We start from the raw sequence: 18,130 nt of genomic DNA on the forward strand, positions 1-18,130 counted from the left end.
ACGTAAGTAAATTACACGTTTGTGTAACTAAGAATCGGATCAGACAATCTTAATTTGACTAAAGAAAAAATATGTGTCGTTAAAGTTACGTAGAACCATTAAATTTAAATTACAAATGGAAAAGAGTTGAGACTTTTGTGCAATTGTTTTTTTTCTTCAGAGTGTGTATTTTGTTTAAAACCAATTAAGAATGATGAAAGAAACGAAACTATAGGTGCAAATAATGAAGCACTGATTGAAAAGTTTTTAAAAAAGGAGAAGTGTCACAACACAAACAAAGATGAAGATATCTCTTCCTCCTTTTCAGTGGGTTACGAAAGCGTCTTTTACTATTTTTCTTTTTTCCCCATATTTCCCTATTTTTCGGTTTATTTTGTAACATATATTGTAATTCAACTTTATTTTTTCAGTTGTTCTTTGTCCATGCTAGACAAACGAACGTGTGAATGAAAATGACATATACAAGAATTTGGATTAACTCTAATTGTTATTTTCTACTATGCCAAATATTCCATATTTTGAGGGTCTTCTACACATGCCTTTTTTTTTTCCACTCTAGCCATTATTAAAGTTTCTAACGGAAAAACGTGTAGTGATTAAAAACCAGAGAAACATCCAAAAGAAAAGAAAAGAAAAATTAAGACTAGAGACAATTCAAGAAAATAAAACTTGTGAATTTCTCAACATTCATCAACTGTTCACATTTTTGCAAAGTGATTGTATGATCGCATACTATTTGTTAGACCGACCTATACATCTGCTGCTATAACCATAATCCCAAAAAAAAAAAAAAAAAAACCATCATTCAACAAAAGTTAGCCTTTTCCTTTCTTATGAGAAAAGGAAAGAATGCAATAAGTGAGAGAGATGACATATGAAATGGTCAGACGAGAGACATGTGCCGAAAGGAAAGCCTTTTCGCCAATTGTCAGTGTCTTTGTGGACAAAGGGAATCAGATTCATTTTTTTCCTTATCTATTTTGTGTAACGTTTTTTATAATTTACTTTTTAGTTTTATAACCAAAACTGTGACTTATTTACGTACTAGTTCGTTTTGTTTGGAATATCATAAAATGTTTTCACAAATTGTCTCATAGTTGGTAAGGTGTAGACCATAATACACCCCAAAGTTCATGATATATATATGCCAAGGGGTTCATATTTTAATTTTATCAAACGGGTCTAGTAAGATCAGTCGAAACTCGAAACCCATCATGAACTCTCGACCATGCAAAAGTTATCGATTTTGACTTACTGAATCAAAAGTGATAAATCGAATTTTGAATACTGGACATGTTAGAATGAATCGATACTTTGCAATAGCATGTGTGCGCTAGACATGCCATGCGTACTTGGTGATAGTAGTGGACGAAATCCCATTTCCCTTTGTCTGAAAAAGTTCCTTTTAAAAATACATTAAAATACGGTTTACCAAAAAAAAAAAAAAAAACATTAAAATATAATTTCTTTTTATAAACTGTTCAATCATTGTGGATTCTCTAATTATCATTGAACAGTTGTTTTATATTAATAAAATAATACTCATGAGATTCTAAACTTTCTTAATTATTTATTTTGAACAAGTATAAAAGTAATTTTAAGAGACAATTAAGGAAAAAAAGGAAATGATTAAATAAAATTAAATGATTTTGGGAAATGTGAGGTTGTGAAATCTTTTACAAGATACTAAAAAAAAAAAAAATCCATAATAAATAAATACACGAACACCAAAGTCAAAGTGCATTACATCTCCATTTTATATTTTTAGGTTTTTACAGTATTTCGAAAGTTTGAAACCAAAAGAACCGCTCTTTTACTCGTAACCCTAATTTCAAAATCCTCTTCACTGCTACTATTCCCCTGTAAAGCTCTCTCCTCTAATCGACAAAATCTGGGTTTCTCCTCTCTCTCTCTCAACAAAATCAAAGTTTCAGGTCAGTAAAATCTCTTCTCTCTATCCCTCTGGTAATTCGAGGTTGGGTGAGAGATCATTCGATTTGTCTCTGATTTAGGGTTTTGTAATTCTACTGTTCTGAGTTCTGCTTTTTTTGGTTTGCTGAGCTTCTTCTGTTCATATGTTAGATATGGATATTAGTTTTACCACAAAAGAAACAGAATCAGAGAAGAAGGTTGACTCATCCTTGTGGCCACATCATTCTAAGTCATCAATAGCAGATATATTAACAGGTAACAGATCTATTTATTCTGTTCATATATGATTTGGTTTATTTTTGTTACATGTTGGTATTTGCATTCATCCACAGAGATTAATCAGAATGTTCAAAGCATGCTAAGCTTGATTGAAGATGACGAAACCGAGTCAACAGAGAAGTTTCTTTGCTTATATCAGTCTCTTGGTGAGACTTACAACGATTTGAACCAAGAGCTTCTCAATGGCCTTCTCAAATTTGATTTTAACATGCCTTGTTCAGACCACAAAAACAATGCCTCTTCCCTTGCAGCAACTCCACTTAGCTCCTTTAAGTCAGGAGCCTCTCTTAAGAACCAACTGGTCTCACCAACGAGTAGCAGCGAGATGTTGCAGAGCTTGAAAGGAAACGGTGAGGTTGAGAAGAACTACTCTGCATATTTGCTTGCTGATATGTTTTGTGCTGAGCTTGAAACTGCACAGAGAGAGTTAGAAGCAAGGAACATAGACATTGAAACTGAGAAAAGTCGTGTGAATGATTTAGAAAGTAAGCTATCGGATTCAAGTCAAAAGATTGAGAGTTTAGAAAGCGAGCTCGACGTGGTTAAAGAGAGTTTAGGTGTATCAGAAGCAGAGGTTTCAAAGCTGTGGGATTTGTTGAATGAATACAAGACCGAGAAAGCGAATCTGCAGAGTGGTAATGCTGCTGACTTGTTAGATAGCCTAAGAGCAGAGTTGAGATCAAGAGATATCCAGATTGAGCAGATGGAGGAGTATCTGAACCAGGTGTGTCTTAAAGACAATGAATCAGGAACCGACAAGAATGTTGTGGAAGAACTGAGGGGTAGAGTTGAAGTGCTGGAGAAACAAGTGGAGTTGCAGAGAAATGTGATAAAAGAACGAGAGGAAGAGAAAAGAGAGGCTATAAGACAGCTCTGTTTCTCACTTGATCATTACATGAACAGAGATATTTAGAGCTTGTAAGATCAGTTTCAGACAAGAACAAAGGTATGTCTTGTAAAATAAATTTGTAGAGAGTCCAAAACTTGTAGAATTGATCATGTGCTTTTTGGATGATGCAAACTAATATCTAACTTCATCTTGTAAAATCAAAACTAGAGCAGAGCTTAACACATGTTGCATCTCATCTTCTTCTTCATGTTTTTTCATGCATTGAAAGAGTTTTATAATGCTGAGACAGAACTTTGGGATATCATTAATATTTTAATACCGTAATTGTCTCATCTTAATAGGGATAAACTATTACAGAAAGAACCTATTTTAAACTTTAGTTTATGATTTTGCGACTTAACTTTCCTTTGCCAGAAATCAAACGCAACTTTCGTGACTCCTCACTTATAATATTAGCCGTCGACGAGTTGTCACTAAGTACAATAGCGAGCGAATCACTGAAGTTGTCCATGCCGTCGCTAATAAGGTGCCAAAACCATGCTCCCGTGCCTGCACCGCCTTTTTGAGCAGACGCGTAGACAATGTCATACGTTGCCTTGAACACGGCGTCTCTCTGGTCCTGTGTGTAGCCTGGTGTGATATTTGGTTTCCCGAATTCTCCTATGATTAGAGGTTTCTTAAGAATGTTCTGCGCATCTTCGATGTGTGCTTCGAGCCAATTTCTCAAGAAGTCCATTCGAGATTTCTCATCCAAGTTTGGAAACCTGAAAAATCAAAAGGTTTGGAATGGTAATGAACTTGTAAACCATTAAAAAAAAAAACGTTTTTTTTTTCATATAATAGAATTTGATGTTAAAGAAATGGTTTTTAGCTAGATTTATGGTACTAAAAAGATGAATCATAATAAACCCTAGAGACTAAATCTTGATTATATGGTAGTACAAGTAATTTCTAACTTACCATAAGTCAGGGTAAGAGTGAATCGATGCAAAATCAATGGCATCGACATTGTGATTAGCGATGAAATCAGTTCCAAGAACGTTGGCTGCAACCGGATTCAGAGTTTTCTTTCTTTGAGGAGATGAGTCACCATAGAAGCCTTCAAGACCAGTAGAGAGGAGATGATTTGAATCAACTGATTTCACATAAGGAGCCATTTCCTCAATCCAAGCCATAAGGGTTTTCCCATTTGGATCTGCTCTGCATTGTGGCTCGTTAATAAGCTCCCAACCCATAATGGTTGGTTCATCTTTGTACGCAACTTTGGTAAATGTATTCACTCTGTTCACCATAGTCTACAACGACAGAGAAAAAAAATCAAAGAGATCATAGGTTATATGATTCAGGGTCTAAAATATTCAGTAAGATTAAAGAAGTTATATAAAGTTGAGTTCATAGTATTTTGTACCTTGACGTGGTTTTTGTAGTACTGTTTAACAAGAGGGTTTGTGTAGAAATCGTCATCTGAAGATACGTTTTGACCTTTACTCTTAGCCCAACCAACGTATTGTTTCCTCCCTCCGAAATCAGAATAGTTATTGACAAAGGTGATTATCATTTTTATACCGAGTCTTTTTGCTTCGGCTATGACAAAATCCAAACCCTTTCCACCAGGAAAAAATTAACACAAATTTTTTTTCTTTCTAAAACAGATATTTATATTTTAGTTGAAAAGCATAGTCTTGATTAATAATTTCTACACTAAAAACAAGTAACAAGAGAAAACCGCATAACCAACATACAGTATTCATTTCAACAATGAAAATAATTTTTTGTAAATTTATATTTCTTTGACTATCAAATCTTGATGACATCGATTGATAGTGGCTTGAGGTAATCAAGCTAATCTATAACCTATTTTTGAATTAATCTCTCTATATTAAGAGATCTACTTACCTGAAACGTCTTTTCATGGTAGGAACCAGGAGAAGTTTGGAGACCGCGGTATATGGCGCCATCGCGGAACCCCCAGGTGCGGGCTATGGTCAAACCGTGACTTGTCGCATTTTGAAACGCATAAGTGATCTTAAACCTTGTGGTCGGATCTGTAGCTTCGTACGTGAGCCAGTAGGCATTGAAACCATTGGCGTAAAATGGTTTCCCATTGAAAATAAACTGTACGCCTTTCCTAGTCACGAACCCATTACTCGACGCAGCTTCGACTCCTCCTAGATCGCTATAGTTTTGTGCGATCACAATCGCTAAAAGCACTACAAAACACAAATACTTCATATCCTTGTTCTCTACTTTACACAAATACTTCATATACGTTACATGTTAGTATATATATTCGAGGTGCTAGTTATTACATGTTAGTATATATATTATAAGTTACTATCAAATTTTTAAAAAGTAAACACGAACATTCACGCAAACACGAATGTGATATATAAACACAGAAACATAATTAAGTTTTTCGTTTATAATCTAAAGCAATCATACATGCTAAATGGGGGAATAATATTTATTTGTGAAGCCAACACAAAAATTACGGATGACACGAAAATAAATACGTGCAAAGCTAAACGCCAATATTAAGAGGAACAAAAAAACACAGTTGGTATCTTAAACGCAAACACATCCAAATGTATCTTAACTCTTAACGTTTAACTCTGATGCATACGCAAAAAAATAAATGTAAATTACAACTTAATCAGATAATAGTGCAAAATGTGAAATATGTTTTATGGGTAAATTAAACTGTTCCACGATTTCCACTTTCTTCTCATTAATTTTTTTAATATATTTTATCTTATAAACCACAAGTCACCTGTCCAAAAAGATTAAGCCATATCATAAATTTTTTATTTTGTTTTTAAAAATCAATATTTTTTACAAATGATCGTGCAGAGAAGAGAGAGGAATGTGTGAAATAGGTTTTATCGGCAAATTAAACTGTTCCACAATCTCCACTTTCTTCTCATCATTTTTTTAATATCCTTTATCCCATAAAGCACAAATCATCTGTCAAATAAGATTAAGCCATATCAGAAATCTTTTTATTTTCATTTTAAAAATCAATTTTTTTTACAAATGATTGTGCAGAGAAGAGAGAGGACAAAAAGGAAAAATCTTACTGATGTGTGAAATAGGTTTTATCGGCAAATTAAACTGTTCCACGATCTCCACTTTCTTCTCATCATTTTTTTAATGTCCTTTATCCTATAAAGCACAAGTCACCTCTCGAATAAGATTAAGCCATATCAAAAAAAAAATTATTTTGTTTTTAAAAATCAATTTTTTAACAAATGATTGTGCATAGAAGAGAGAGGAAAAAAAGGAAAAATCTTACTTATGTGTGAAATAGGTTTTATCGGCAAATTAAACTATTCCACAATCTCCACTTTCTTCTAATCATTTTTTTTTAATATCTTTTATTCTATAAAGCACAAGTCACCTGTCCAATAAGATTAAACCGTATCAGAAATTTTTTTATTTTGTTTTTAAAGATCAAATGTTTTTACAAATGATCGTGCAGAGAAAAGAGAGGAAAAAAATGAAAAATCTTATTGATGTGTGAAATAGGTTTTATCGGCAAATTAAACTGTTCCACGATCTCTACTTTCTTTTCATCATTTTTTAAAATATCCTTTATCCTATAAACACAAGTCACATGTCCAATAAGATTAAGCCATATTAGAAATTTCTTTATTTTGTTTTCAAAAATCAATTTTTTTACAAATGATCGTGCAGAGAAGAGAGGAAAAAAAGAAAAAATCTTACTGATGTGTAAAATAGGTTTTATCGGCAATTAAAACTGTTCCACGATATCCACGATCTCCACTTTCTTCTCATCATTTCTTTAAATATCTTTTATCCTATAAAGCACAAGTCACCTGTCCAATAAGATTAAACATATCAGAAATCTTTTTATATTGTTTTTAAAAATCAATTTTTTTTTACAAATGATCGTGCAGAGAAGAGAGAGGAAAAAAAGAAAAATCTTACTCATGTGTGAAATATGTTTTATCGGCAAATTAAACTGTTCCACGATCTCCACGTTCTTCTCATTATTTTTTTAATATCCTTTATCCTATAAAGCACAAGTCACTTGTCCAATAAGATTAAGCCATATCAGAAATATTTTTATTTTGTTTTAAAAAATCATTTTTTTACAAATGATCGTGCAGAGAAGGGAAAGGAAAAAAAAGAAAAAATCTTACAGATGTGTGAAATATGTTTTTTCGACAAATTAAACTGTTCCACGATCTCTACTTTCTTCTCATCATTTTTTTGATATCCTTTATCATATAAAACACAAGTCACATGTCCAATAAGATTAAGCCATATCATAAATTTTTTTATTTTGTTTTTAAAAATTAATTATTTGTACAAATGATCATCCAGAGAAGAGAGAGGAAAAAGGAAAATCTTACTAATGTGTAAAATAAGTTTTATCGGCAAATAAAACTGTTCCATGATCTTCACTTTCTTCTCATCATATTTTTTAATATCCTTTATCTTATAAGGCACAAGTCACCTGTCTAATAAGATTAAGCCATATCCGAAATCATTTTATTTTGTTTTTAAAAATCAATTTTTTTTACAAATGATCGTGCAGAGAAGAGAGAGGAAAAAAGGAAAAATCTTACTGATGTGTGAAATTGGTTTTATCGGCAAATAAAACTGTTCCACGATCTCCACTTTCTTTTTATCATTTTTTAATATCCTTAATCCTATAAAGCATAAGTCACATGTCCAAAAAGATTAAGTCATATCAAAATAAAAATATTTTGTTTTAAAAATCATTTTTTTTTTACAAATGATCGTGCAGAGAAGAAAAAGGAAAAAAAGGAAACATCTTACTAATGTATGAAATAGGTTTTGACGGCAAATTAAACTGTTCCACGATCTCTACTTTCTTCTCATCATTTTTTATAATATCCTTTATCCTATAAAACACAAGTCACATGTCCAATAAGTTAAGCCATATCAGAAATTTTTTATATTATTTTTAAAAATCAATTTTTTTTACAAATGATCGTGCAGAGAAGAGAGAAAAAAAGGAAAAATCTTACTGATGTGCGAAATATGTTTTCATCATTTTTACTGATCTTACTGATGTGCGAAAAATCTTACTGATCGGCAAATTAAACTGTTTCACAACCTCCACTTTCTTCTCATCATTTTTTAAATATCCTTTATCCTATAAAGCACAAGTCACATGTCCAATAAGATTAAGCCATATGAAAAAAAAAATTATTTTATTTTTAAAAATCAATTATTTTTACAAATGATCGTGCAGAGAAGAGAGAAAAAAATAGGAAAAATCTTACTGATGTGTGAAATAAGTTTTATCGGCAAACTAAACTGTTCCACGATCTCCACTTTCTTCTTATAATTTTTTTTAATATCCTTTATCCTATAAAACACAAGTCACATGTCCAATAAGATTAAGCCATATCAAAATATTTTTTTATTTTGTTTTTTAAAAAATCAATTTTTTTTACAAATGATAATGCAGAGAAGAGGGGGAGAAAAAGGAAAAATCTTACTGATGTGTAAAATAGGTTTTAACGGCAAATAAAACTGTTCCACGATCTCCAATTTCTTCTCATCATCTTTTTTTAATATCCTTTATCCTATAAAGCACAAGTCACCTGTCCAATATGATTAAGCCATATCAGAAATATTTTTAATTTGTTTTTAAAAATCAATTTTTTTACAAATGATCGTGCAGAGAAGAGAGAGGAAAAAAAATTAAATATCTTACTGATGTGTGAAATAGGTTTTATCAGCAAATAAAACTGTTCCACGATCTCCACTTTCTTCTTATCATTTTTTTAATATCTTTTATCCTATAAAGCATAAGTTACATTTCCAATAATATTAAGCCATATCAGAAATTTTTTATTTTGTTTACAAATGATCGTGCAAAGAAGATAGAGGAAAAAAAAGAAAAATCTTACTGATGTGTGAAATATGTTTTATCGGCAAATTAAACTTTTCCACGGTCTCTACTTTCATCTCATCATTTTTTTTAATATCCTTTATCCTATAAAACACAAGTCACATGTCCAATAAGTTTAAGCTATATCTGAATTTTTTTATTTTGTTTTTATAAATCAATTTTTTTTACAAATGATCGTGCAGAGAAGAGAGAGGAACAAAGGGAAAAATCGTACTTATGTGTGAAATTGGTTTTATCGGCAAATTAAATTGTTCCACGATCTCTACTTTTTTCTCATCATTTTTTTAATATCCTTTATCCTATAAAACACAAGTCATCTGTCAAATAAGATTAAGCCATATCAGAAATTATTTTATTTTGTTTCTAAAAATCAATTTTTTTTACAAATGATCGTGCAGAGAAGAGAGAGGAAAAAAAAGAAAAATCTTACTCATGTGTGAAATAGGTTTTATCGGCAAATTAAACTGTTTCACAATCTCCACTTTCTTCTCATCATTTTTTTTAATATCGTTTATCCTATAAAGCACAAGTCACATGTCCAATAAGTTTAAGCCATATTAGGATTTTTTTTTTTTTTTTAAATCAATTTTTTTTTTCAAATGATCGTGCAGAGAGAGAAATAAAAGGAAAAATCTTATTGATGTGTGAAATAGGTTTTATCGACAAATTAAACTGTTCCAAGATCTCTACTTTCTTCTCATCATTTTTTTAATATCCTTTATCCTATCAAACACAAGTTATATGTCCAATAAGATTAAGCCATATCAGAAATTATTTTATTTTGTATTAAAAAATCAATTTTTTTTACAAACGATCGTGCAGAGAAGAGAGAGGAAAAAAAAAAATCTTACTCATGTGTGAAATAGGTTTTATCGGCAAATAAAACTGTTCTATGATCTCCACTTTCTTCTCATCATTTTTTTTAATATCCTTTATCCTATAAATCACAAGTCACTTGTCCAATAAGATTAAGCTATATCATAAATCTTTTTATTTTGTTTTGAAAAAATCAATATTTTTTACAAATGATCATGCAGAGAAGAGAGAGGAAAAAAAAATGTTACTAATGTGTGAAATAGGTTTTATCGGCAAATTAAACTGTTTCACAACCTCCACTTTCTTCTCATCATTTTTTTAATATCCTTTATCCTATAAAGCACAAGTCACCTGTCTAATAAGATTAAGCCATATCAAAAAAATTTATTTTGTTTTAAAAATCAATTTTTTTTTACAAATGATCGTGCAGAGAAGAAAGTGGAAAAAAAATAAAAATCTTACTGATGTGTGAAATAGGTTTTATCGGCAAATTAAACTGTTCCACAATCTCCACTTTCTTCTCATCATTTTTTTAATATCCTTTATCCTATAAAGCACAAGTCAAATGTCCAATAAGATTAAGCCATATCAGAAATTTTTTTATTTTGTTTTTAAAAATCAATTTTTTTTGCAAATGTTCGTGCAGAGAAGAGAGAAAAAAATAGGAAAAATCTTACTGATGTGTGAAATAAGTTTTATCAGCAAATTAAACTGTTCCACGATCTCCACTTTCTTCTTATCATTTTTTTAATATTTTTTTATCCTATAATGCACAAGTCACATGTCCAATATGATAAAGCCATATTATAAAAAAAATTTATTTTGTTTTTGAAAATCAATTTTTTTTTTTACAAATGATCGTGTAGAGAAGAGTGAGAAAAAAAAAAGGAAAAATCTTCATGATGTTTGAAATAGGTTTTATCGGCAAATTAAACTGTTCCACGTTCTCTACTTTCTTCTCATCATTTTTTTAATATCATTTATCCTATAAAACACAAGTCACATGTCAAATAAGATTAAGCCACATGAGAAATTTTTTTATTTTATCTTGAAAATCAATTTTTTTTACAAATGATCATGCAGAGAAGAGAGAGGAAAAAAAGAAAAATCTTACTGATGTGTAAAATAGGTTTGATCGGCAAATAAAAATGTTCCACGATCTCTACTTTCTTCTCATCATTTTTTAATATCCTTTATCCTATAAAGCACAAGTCACCTGTCCAATAAGATTAACCCATATGAGAAATCTTTTTATTTTGTTTTTAAAAATCAATTTTTTTTACGAATGATCGTGCCGAGAAGAGAGAGGAAAAAAAGAAAAAAATATTACTGATGTGTGGAATAGGTTTGATCAACAAATAAAATTGTTCCACGATCTCCACTTTCTTCTCCTCATTTTTTTTTAATATCCTTTATCCTATAAAGCACAAGTCACTTGTCCAATAAAATTAAGTTATATCAGAAATCTTTTTATTTTGTTTACAAAAATCAATTTCTTTTACAAATGACCGTGCAGAGAAGAGAGAGGAGAAAAAGGAAAAATCTTATTGATGTGTGAAATAGGTTTTATCGGCAAATTAAACTATTCCACAATAGTTTTTGTGTTCAAAATTATGAATATACATGTGGATTTGTAGGTTTATATTCAAAAATCAAGTCTCCAGTTATGTCACTTGAGATATTACACATATTTCCTTCTAAATAAGTCTGGAAGCAGAACCATGTCAAATCAGCGTTGGATTGTCCTTACAGTTCTCATTTGTTTCCATCGGTATGTCTCTCTGTTTTCTTTGTATTTTCTTTCATCCAAAACATTTCGTCAACTTCTCTTTCTCCTACAAGAGAGAAGCTTCTAACGTGAGACTGATATTCTTCTCTACAGTTAGTATCAGATTGTGTTGAAAATGATTTTTAAGTGAACTGACCATTTCTCAGTTTTGCTCTCTATATTGCTTTCCTTTTCTGTTAAAAGCAACCAAAAAAAAAAAAATCTTAGCATTTTGCATATGTTGGTTTTTTGAAATTTTGTGTTAAGCTAAGTTTTATAAAGCTTCAAAAATTTACTCGCTAATATTTGTCTGGGGTGATTCTTATCGTGTGTCATATGTAATACAGATTTTTCTTTTATTTTTAGGTCAAATTCACAAAGCAATACAGATTTATAACATCAATTAAGTGAATCATTTTCTTTCCCGTAGGTAGTACGGGTAGTAATACTAGTACTTATATATGTACGACGCTGACTTACCAAATATTTCTCAAAAAAAGAAAAAAAGAAAAAAAGAAACTGCTAAAGTCAAGTGTTAAGACAACAGTAAACGATGTTTCTAAAACTAGGCACAAACGGTAAGTGCAAACGTAGAACTATATTTATTATTTTCAATCAAAAATAAGAAAAGCAAAACGAAAAAGTAAAAACACAAAAACGCTCCATAAAAAAAAAAAAAAAAAGGAGTGGTTATACTTTTTAGTCTTAATTTTTTATGAACAGGATTGTTTTTTTTTTTTTTGTTAAAGAAACTGGATTGTTTATTTATACGTCAACAATAACAAAAAATGAAAAATGAGTTTTCCGTTTATGAAAGTTATAAACGTGAAGCTATAACCTAACCTGCTCCACTACGAGAACGCTACTGCCAAGTGTCGTCGTTTTGCAGAAGTACTTTGTTAAGTAATATCTGACTTAATCTTATAATCAAAAACTATTGCAGAGCTGATTAAGCATATATATATTGCACCATCTTCTTCTATGTATTTAGTCTGATTGGTAACGTATCCAAAGCTGTAAGCTTTTACGGAATAATGCAAAGTTATAAAAAAGAGTTGTACATGAAAGCGGTACAAAAAAGCTGAGAATAAAGTTTTTAGTAAAGTTTTTATGATTGGTAAAAAATCAAAGTTGTACACTTGTACCGCTTTGTTTTTGGTTACCAATCACACCCATTATCTTATTGAAAGAGTTATAATTAGTGATGTTTAAACAGGCAGGATGCCCGCAGGCCTAAACGGATCAGTTTTAAAATTTAAGTTTGTGGCCCGTTTAATAACACTACAAAAACAAAAAACTTAAGCGGGTGCATTCTTTTAGATCTGCGGGCGTAACGGATATGCCCAAAATTAAACGGGTAGCCCATTTATTTCTCAAAATTAGTCGAAGTTAAAACCTAAAAATGCTAAAACGTTGACGTTCCTCACTTTGTCACTCTCTTCCGAACTCCGGAGCAGAATGTTCTAGATCAGGAGATTCTATCATGCATTCAATATATGTTGCTTCTGTTGTTTATGGTTCTCTGTTACCTTATGATCAGGAGATTTATCTATGTAGTAGTACTTTTATTATTTTTATATTTGGAAATTGAAAACTATGAGATTATCATAACATGATTAGTGAGGAAATTGTATTTTATGGTTCTCTGTTACCTTATGTTTGTTTAGTGAACTTATGTTATTTTAAAATATTTTGATTATTTCTAATCTCTATTTTACTTTTATTCATATATAATTAATGTTAAATATACGCGTTATACAATCTTTAGTTTTTTTTTTATAAAAAAAAAAAGCAAAAAAAATTGCATCTAAACAGGCCAAATAAATGGACAGACGGATAAATGGTCTAAACAGGCAATATATAAACTGATCCAAAACGGGCATGATTTAAATGGGTAGAGTCTAAATAGACAAGGTAGTCCCATTTTAACATCACTAATTACAATAGATGCTTAGACAGAACCGTGCCAAGATATTTTGATGCCATAGAACAGTTACAACAGAATTACAATACAACCTATTTGCTGTGAGTAGGCAGTAGGCACGGCTCTAGCATAAACATTAAATATATCTTATATTATACTATTCGTTATATATTATAAAAGTTATACATCGGTATATGTAACTGAACTTTTAATATTTTAATGCGAATTTATAAATTCGATCAAGTATTACACAAATTGAAGACCCTGAATACAATTATTAGCTTTAGATTTTGCGACTTAACTTTATTTCCCACCAATCGAACCCAATCTTTTTGACGCCTCACTTATAATCTTAACCGTCGACGAATTGTCACGAAGTAAAATGGCTGACGGATCGTTGCTCATGCCGTCGCTAATAAGGTCCCAAAACAATGCTCCCGCGCCCGAACCGCCTTTTCGCGCAGACAAGTAAAAGATGTTATACGTTGCGGTGAACACGGCGTCTCTATTAGCCAGAGTGTAGCTTGGTGTGTCCGTTCCTACCCCGAATTCTGCTAGAATTAAAGGTTTTTTAAGAATGTTCTGCGCATCGTCGATGTGGCCTTGGAGCCATTTCCGTGAGAAATCCAATCGAGACTTCTGATCCAACTTTTGAAACCTGCGCAAATCCAAAAAGCTTGAAATGGTACTCGATTTGTAAACCCTAATAATGTTTTTCATTCTTTTAAATAGCAAAACCGGTGTTAAAAAAAGTATTTTTAGCTCTGACGTACGCTTAGGATAGATGAATATATATAAATTTACATACTGAATTACTGATATATATATATATATAGTGATATGGAAATTTAAAAAAAAACATTTAAATTGTAATTTTTCAAAAGAAAAACGGGAAAAATCCGAATTGTTGCATGCATGAATGGATATAAAAGCAAAAAAAAAAAAATCTAGGTTGATTTGTTAAACAAGAACAAAAAAAAACAAAGAGCATGAATAATATAATTTCTGAAAGATTGTTTTGTCTAAATAAATGTACAGTATAAAACTTAGTATGGGCACTGTTGCGTACCATAAGTCAGCGGCACAGTGAGCCGATGCGAAATCAATGGCATCGATATTATGATTAGCTATGAAATCAGCTCCAACTATGTTGGCTGCAGGCGGATTTAGAAAAGTCTTTCTTTGAGGAGATGAGTCACCATAGAAACCTTCATGACCAGTGGAGAGGAGATGGTTTGGATCAAGTGATTTTACATAAGGAGCCATTTCACTAATCCAAGCCGTAAGGGTTTTTCCACTTGGATCTGATTTGCATTGTGGCTCGTTCATAAGCTGCCAAGCCATAATGGCTGGTTCATCTTTGTATGCAACTTTAGTAAATGTATTCACTCTGTTCATCATAGTCTACACAAAAAGAGAGATAAAGATATATATATCATAGGTTATTATTATAAATTATATATGGTGTAAAAAATATTTTGTTGCGAATCTGAAGAGATTAAAGTTTGGTTAATTTGTATTTTTTACCTTGACGTGGTTCATGTAGAACTGTTTAGTAAGTGAGTTTGTGTAGAAATCGTCGTCTGAAGATACCTTCTCGCCTCTACTTTGAGCCCAAGCCACGTATTGTTTCCTCCCTCCGTAGTCACTCCAGTTATTGACAAGGGGCATTATCATTTTTATACCGAGTCTTTTTGCTTCGGCTATCACAAAATCCAAACCCTTTCAACAATGAAAACAAAAAAACTATTTAATTAACAAAAGACTAACAAATATGTAGGTTAAAAAAGGCTTCACACTAACCTGAAACGTTTGTTCATCGTATATACCAGGGGAAGTTTGGAGAGCGCGGTAAATGGCGCCGTCGTGGAACCCCCAGGTGCGGGCGATGGTCAAACCGTGACTAATCGCGTCTTGAAACGCATTTGTGATCTTATATCTTGCAGTCGGATCGGTGGCTTCGTACGTGAGCCAGTAGGCATTGAACCCATTGGCGTAAAATGGTTTCCCGTTGAGAATAAATTGGAGGCCGTTCCTAGTAACGAACCCATCATTAGGCACAGCTTCCACTCCTAGACGATCATTATAGTTTTGTGCGATCACAATCGCTAAAAACACTATATAACACAAATACTTCATATTGTTTTTTCTACTTTATTTTTGTTTTTGTGCTCTATTGTCTTCATGACTAGTATACGCAGTTATATATAGAGAGTATAAGTTCTTTCTTACAACTACAATGCATGAACATTCACTAATTCCGTGGATTACATAACAAAATTATACACGTGACATCTGTAATACATAAGAAATCATCGATAAACAATAATTCTTACGTATGTTTATCAAAAATAGTAACAATCATTTTTGTTATTATTATTATTATTATGATTTCTTACCTTATCTTTAATTTTAAAATAGTAAGTTATTACTAACTTTCATAGTCAACATACTGATTGTGATTATCTTCCTAATAAGTATTGACGTAACAATTTTAAAATAGTAAGCTATAATCACTTTCTTTATTCTCTTCTCATTGATATCAGTCAGCAAAGTAGGTAAAACATCTTTTAAAAAAAAAAAATTATGACATGAATTTTCAATTTTCAGTGGCAGTTCATTCCAGTTATGCTCATTTTAATGATTTTTTTTTATAAAATAATAATAGTAGTTTTGGAGTTTTATTTGATATTTCAATTAGTTTAGGATTTTCTCGCATAGTTTAAATACCCATTTCCTATAATACATTATATAAAAATATTAGGGGGACATCAAACTATAACCCATATTCGGTTAGCATTCCAAAATTTACATAAAATTCTGAAATTTTAATCATTTAATCCTTGTGTAAAAACTATTTCATCTATCAAAATTTATCAGCTATTCATATGAATTTATTCTTAAAATCCTAAAATAATAAAATATTTCTAGCTGTAATTAAAATTTGATATATATGGGTCACTACGAGAACGTTACTTAATAAAAGCTGGGAGACCCAATTAGGCCCATATATTGCCACTGCCAAGTAGAGAGAGTGTGAAGCAGTCCGTAGGGCGTTGATTAAGTGGTTGTGGAAGTTCCCACTGACTGAATGCAAACACGAGAAGAGCCATTGAATTAATCGTTCGCTCGTTCCCATTTATATTTCGAAATACTGTCTTAAAAATTAAAAAAATTCACAATCAAAATAATAAACAGTAAAAAATATAAAAAAATTTGTTGTCATAAATTTTTTTAAAGAAATCATTGGATCCTAGTTGTTCCGTATATCTTCTGTTTTCTAAGTGATAATTGTTGGTTGGGCTACCATTTCTAAATAAATGATCATTTTATCATACATCATATAATTATAATATCATTTTCACCAAAAAAAAAAAATTTAAGATCCACAAACGACATCTCGGAACGAAGACCATATCCGGTTAATTAAATCCATTATCCGTTGTCGGTAATAACCTTTTTTTTATTAAAACTCCTAATCTTTTCATTACAACAATCTTTTTTATTTTTTGGGCAGAAAACATAAAAAAAATCAGTAAAGACTTGCTTGATTTCAAGAAAACCCATCACACTAAATTCACCAGCACAAGAATATGTGTAAATTAATCACATTAGTTTGCACACACAAATAACAATTATGTAACCAACCAACAAAAAAACCAAGCCCACTTGAGAGAGCATAGTTAAGAAAAATCACCAATCATGCATGTCCTTAATTATGTGATGGAAACTATACCACGTCCTCGTCCCGGCGGGAAACAGCCATCGGCGACGGTTGCTCAACGAGTAGCGATTGTCTGCAAGTAGGGCAAGAGGAACGCGAGACCAGCCAAGTATCTATGCACCTCACGTGGAAGCCATGGTTACATTTAGGCAAAACCCTAACTTTCTCTCCATCCACGAAATCTCCTAGACATATCAAACACTCCGTAGCTTTCATGTCAATGTTCCCTGATCCGTACAATCCAACAGGGATTTGCTCTAGCGCCCGTTTCTTGATCCCCGTTGTAGCTACTAAACGTCCAGAATTTGCGTTTGCGTTTGAAGCGTTTGCGACTTGATCATCTGAAGTGAGTCTCCGAGTGATGCGTAGCACACATCGCAAGGCAGAGTTGAGGCTTAGAGCACAGATCAAAGCGCAGAGTAAAGCAGCTAAAATGATGACCATGTTAGTGTCGAAGTAGGCGTCGTTCAACCCTCCTCTGGTTTTAGAGGTTGCATCGGCGGGTGCGTTTGCTTGCGGCTCAAGTAGCAACCGACCCATCTTTGAGGTACGCTCGAGAAACAGAGGAGAGAAAACTTGATTACTTCACCTTCAAGACTCGTGTTGTTACATAAATCGGATGACGAACGAGATGGAGAAGTGGGATTTAATATCCCTCATGTTCTCAAGAATCCACACCGAGTTTTCTCTTCACTCTCTTTATTTCGTCTTGAAGCTTTGATAATAATTTTGTTCGATCTGAAATCAAATCTTTCTGATTTGTTTCTTCCTCGTGACTTGTAAAGATGAGGGGAGGCAAAAATATTTATGTCAAGTTGTGATAAAAGAAGTCATAAATAGATTTATGGGCGACTCTCTTCAGAGAGATGATGATGTGGTTGGTCCTAAAAATTATTTGTTTTTTTTTTTTAACTCTATAATTTGTT

General features: G+C 31.8%; 1 protein-coding gene and 3 pseudogenes across 6 annotated transcripts; 1 reads left to right on the forward strand and 3 right to left on the reverse strand.

The window, feature by feature from the left end:
- Nucleotides 1-1,798: 1,798 nt before the first annotated feature.
- LOC104745278 (uncharacterized) lies at nucleotides 1,799-3,365 on the forward strand (annotated as a pseudogene). The gene is made up of 3 exons (XR_015581822.1): nucleotides 1,799-1,934; nucleotides 2,083-2,187; nucleotides 2,265-3,365. The product of XR_015581822.1 is annotated as an uncharacterized LOC104745278 (transcript).
- LOC104745277 (mannan endo-1,4-beta-mannosidase 3-like) lies at nucleotides 3,340-5,395 on the reverse strand (annotated as a pseudogene). The gene is made up of 4 exons (XR_015581821.1): nucleotides 4,958-5,395; nucleotides 4,470-4,664; nucleotides 4,022-4,356; nucleotides 3,340-3,825 (listed from the first exon to the last, which is right to left on the reverse strand). The product of XR_015581821.1 is annotated as a mannan endo-1,4-beta-mannosidase 3-like (transcript).
- An 8,278-nt stretch (nucleotides 5,396-13,673) lies between these two features.
- On the reverse strand, nucleotides 13,674-15,744 carry LOC104745279 (putative mannan endo-1,4-beta-mannosidase 4; annotated as a pseudogene). Its single transcript, XR_015581823.1, has 4 exons — nucleotides 15,284-15,744; nucleotides 15,008-15,202; nucleotides 14,550-14,884; nucleotides 13,674-14,138 (listed from the first exon to the last, which is right to left on the reverse strand). The product of XR_015581823.1 is annotated as a putative mannan endo-1,4-beta-mannosidase 4 (transcript).
- On the reverse strand, nucleotides 15,396-18,050 carry LOC109129295 (RING-H2 finger protein ATL72). 3 transcript variants are annotated; one of them, XM_087487713.1, is made up of 3 exons: nucleotides 17,217-18,050; nucleotides 16,457-16,638; nucleotides 15,396-15,515 (listed from the first exon to the last, which is right to left on the reverse strand). In XM_087487713.1, exons 1-2 carry the CDS (start codon nucleotides 17,742-17,744, stop codon nucleotides 16,480-16,482), a joined length of 687 nt encoding a protein of 228 aa, XP_087343839.1. In that variant the 5' UTR covers nucleotides 17,745-18,050; the 3' UTR covers nucleotides 15,396-15,515; nucleotides 16,457-16,479. The 3 variants fall into 3 exon arrangements, with proteins under 3 accessions (XP_087343839.1, XP_087343840.1, XP_087343841.1); XM_087487714.1 differs by lacking the exon at nucleotides 15,396-15,515 and having other exon boundaries at nucleotides 16,303-16,638; XM_087487715.1 differs by lacking the exon at nucleotides 15,396-15,515 and having other exon boundaries at nucleotides 16,395-16,634; nucleotides 17,217-18,010.
- Between the last annotated feature and the right edge of the window lie 80 nt (nucleotides 18,051-18,130).

Source organism: Camelina sativa, chromosome 15, assembly GCF_030686135.1.
Source record: "Camelina sativa cultivar CO46 ecotype springtype chromosome 15, ASM3068613v1".
Classification (NCBI taxonomy): domain Eukaryota; kingdom Viridiplantae; phylum Streptophyta; class Magnoliopsida; order Brassicales; family Brassicaceae; genus Camelina; species Camelina sativa.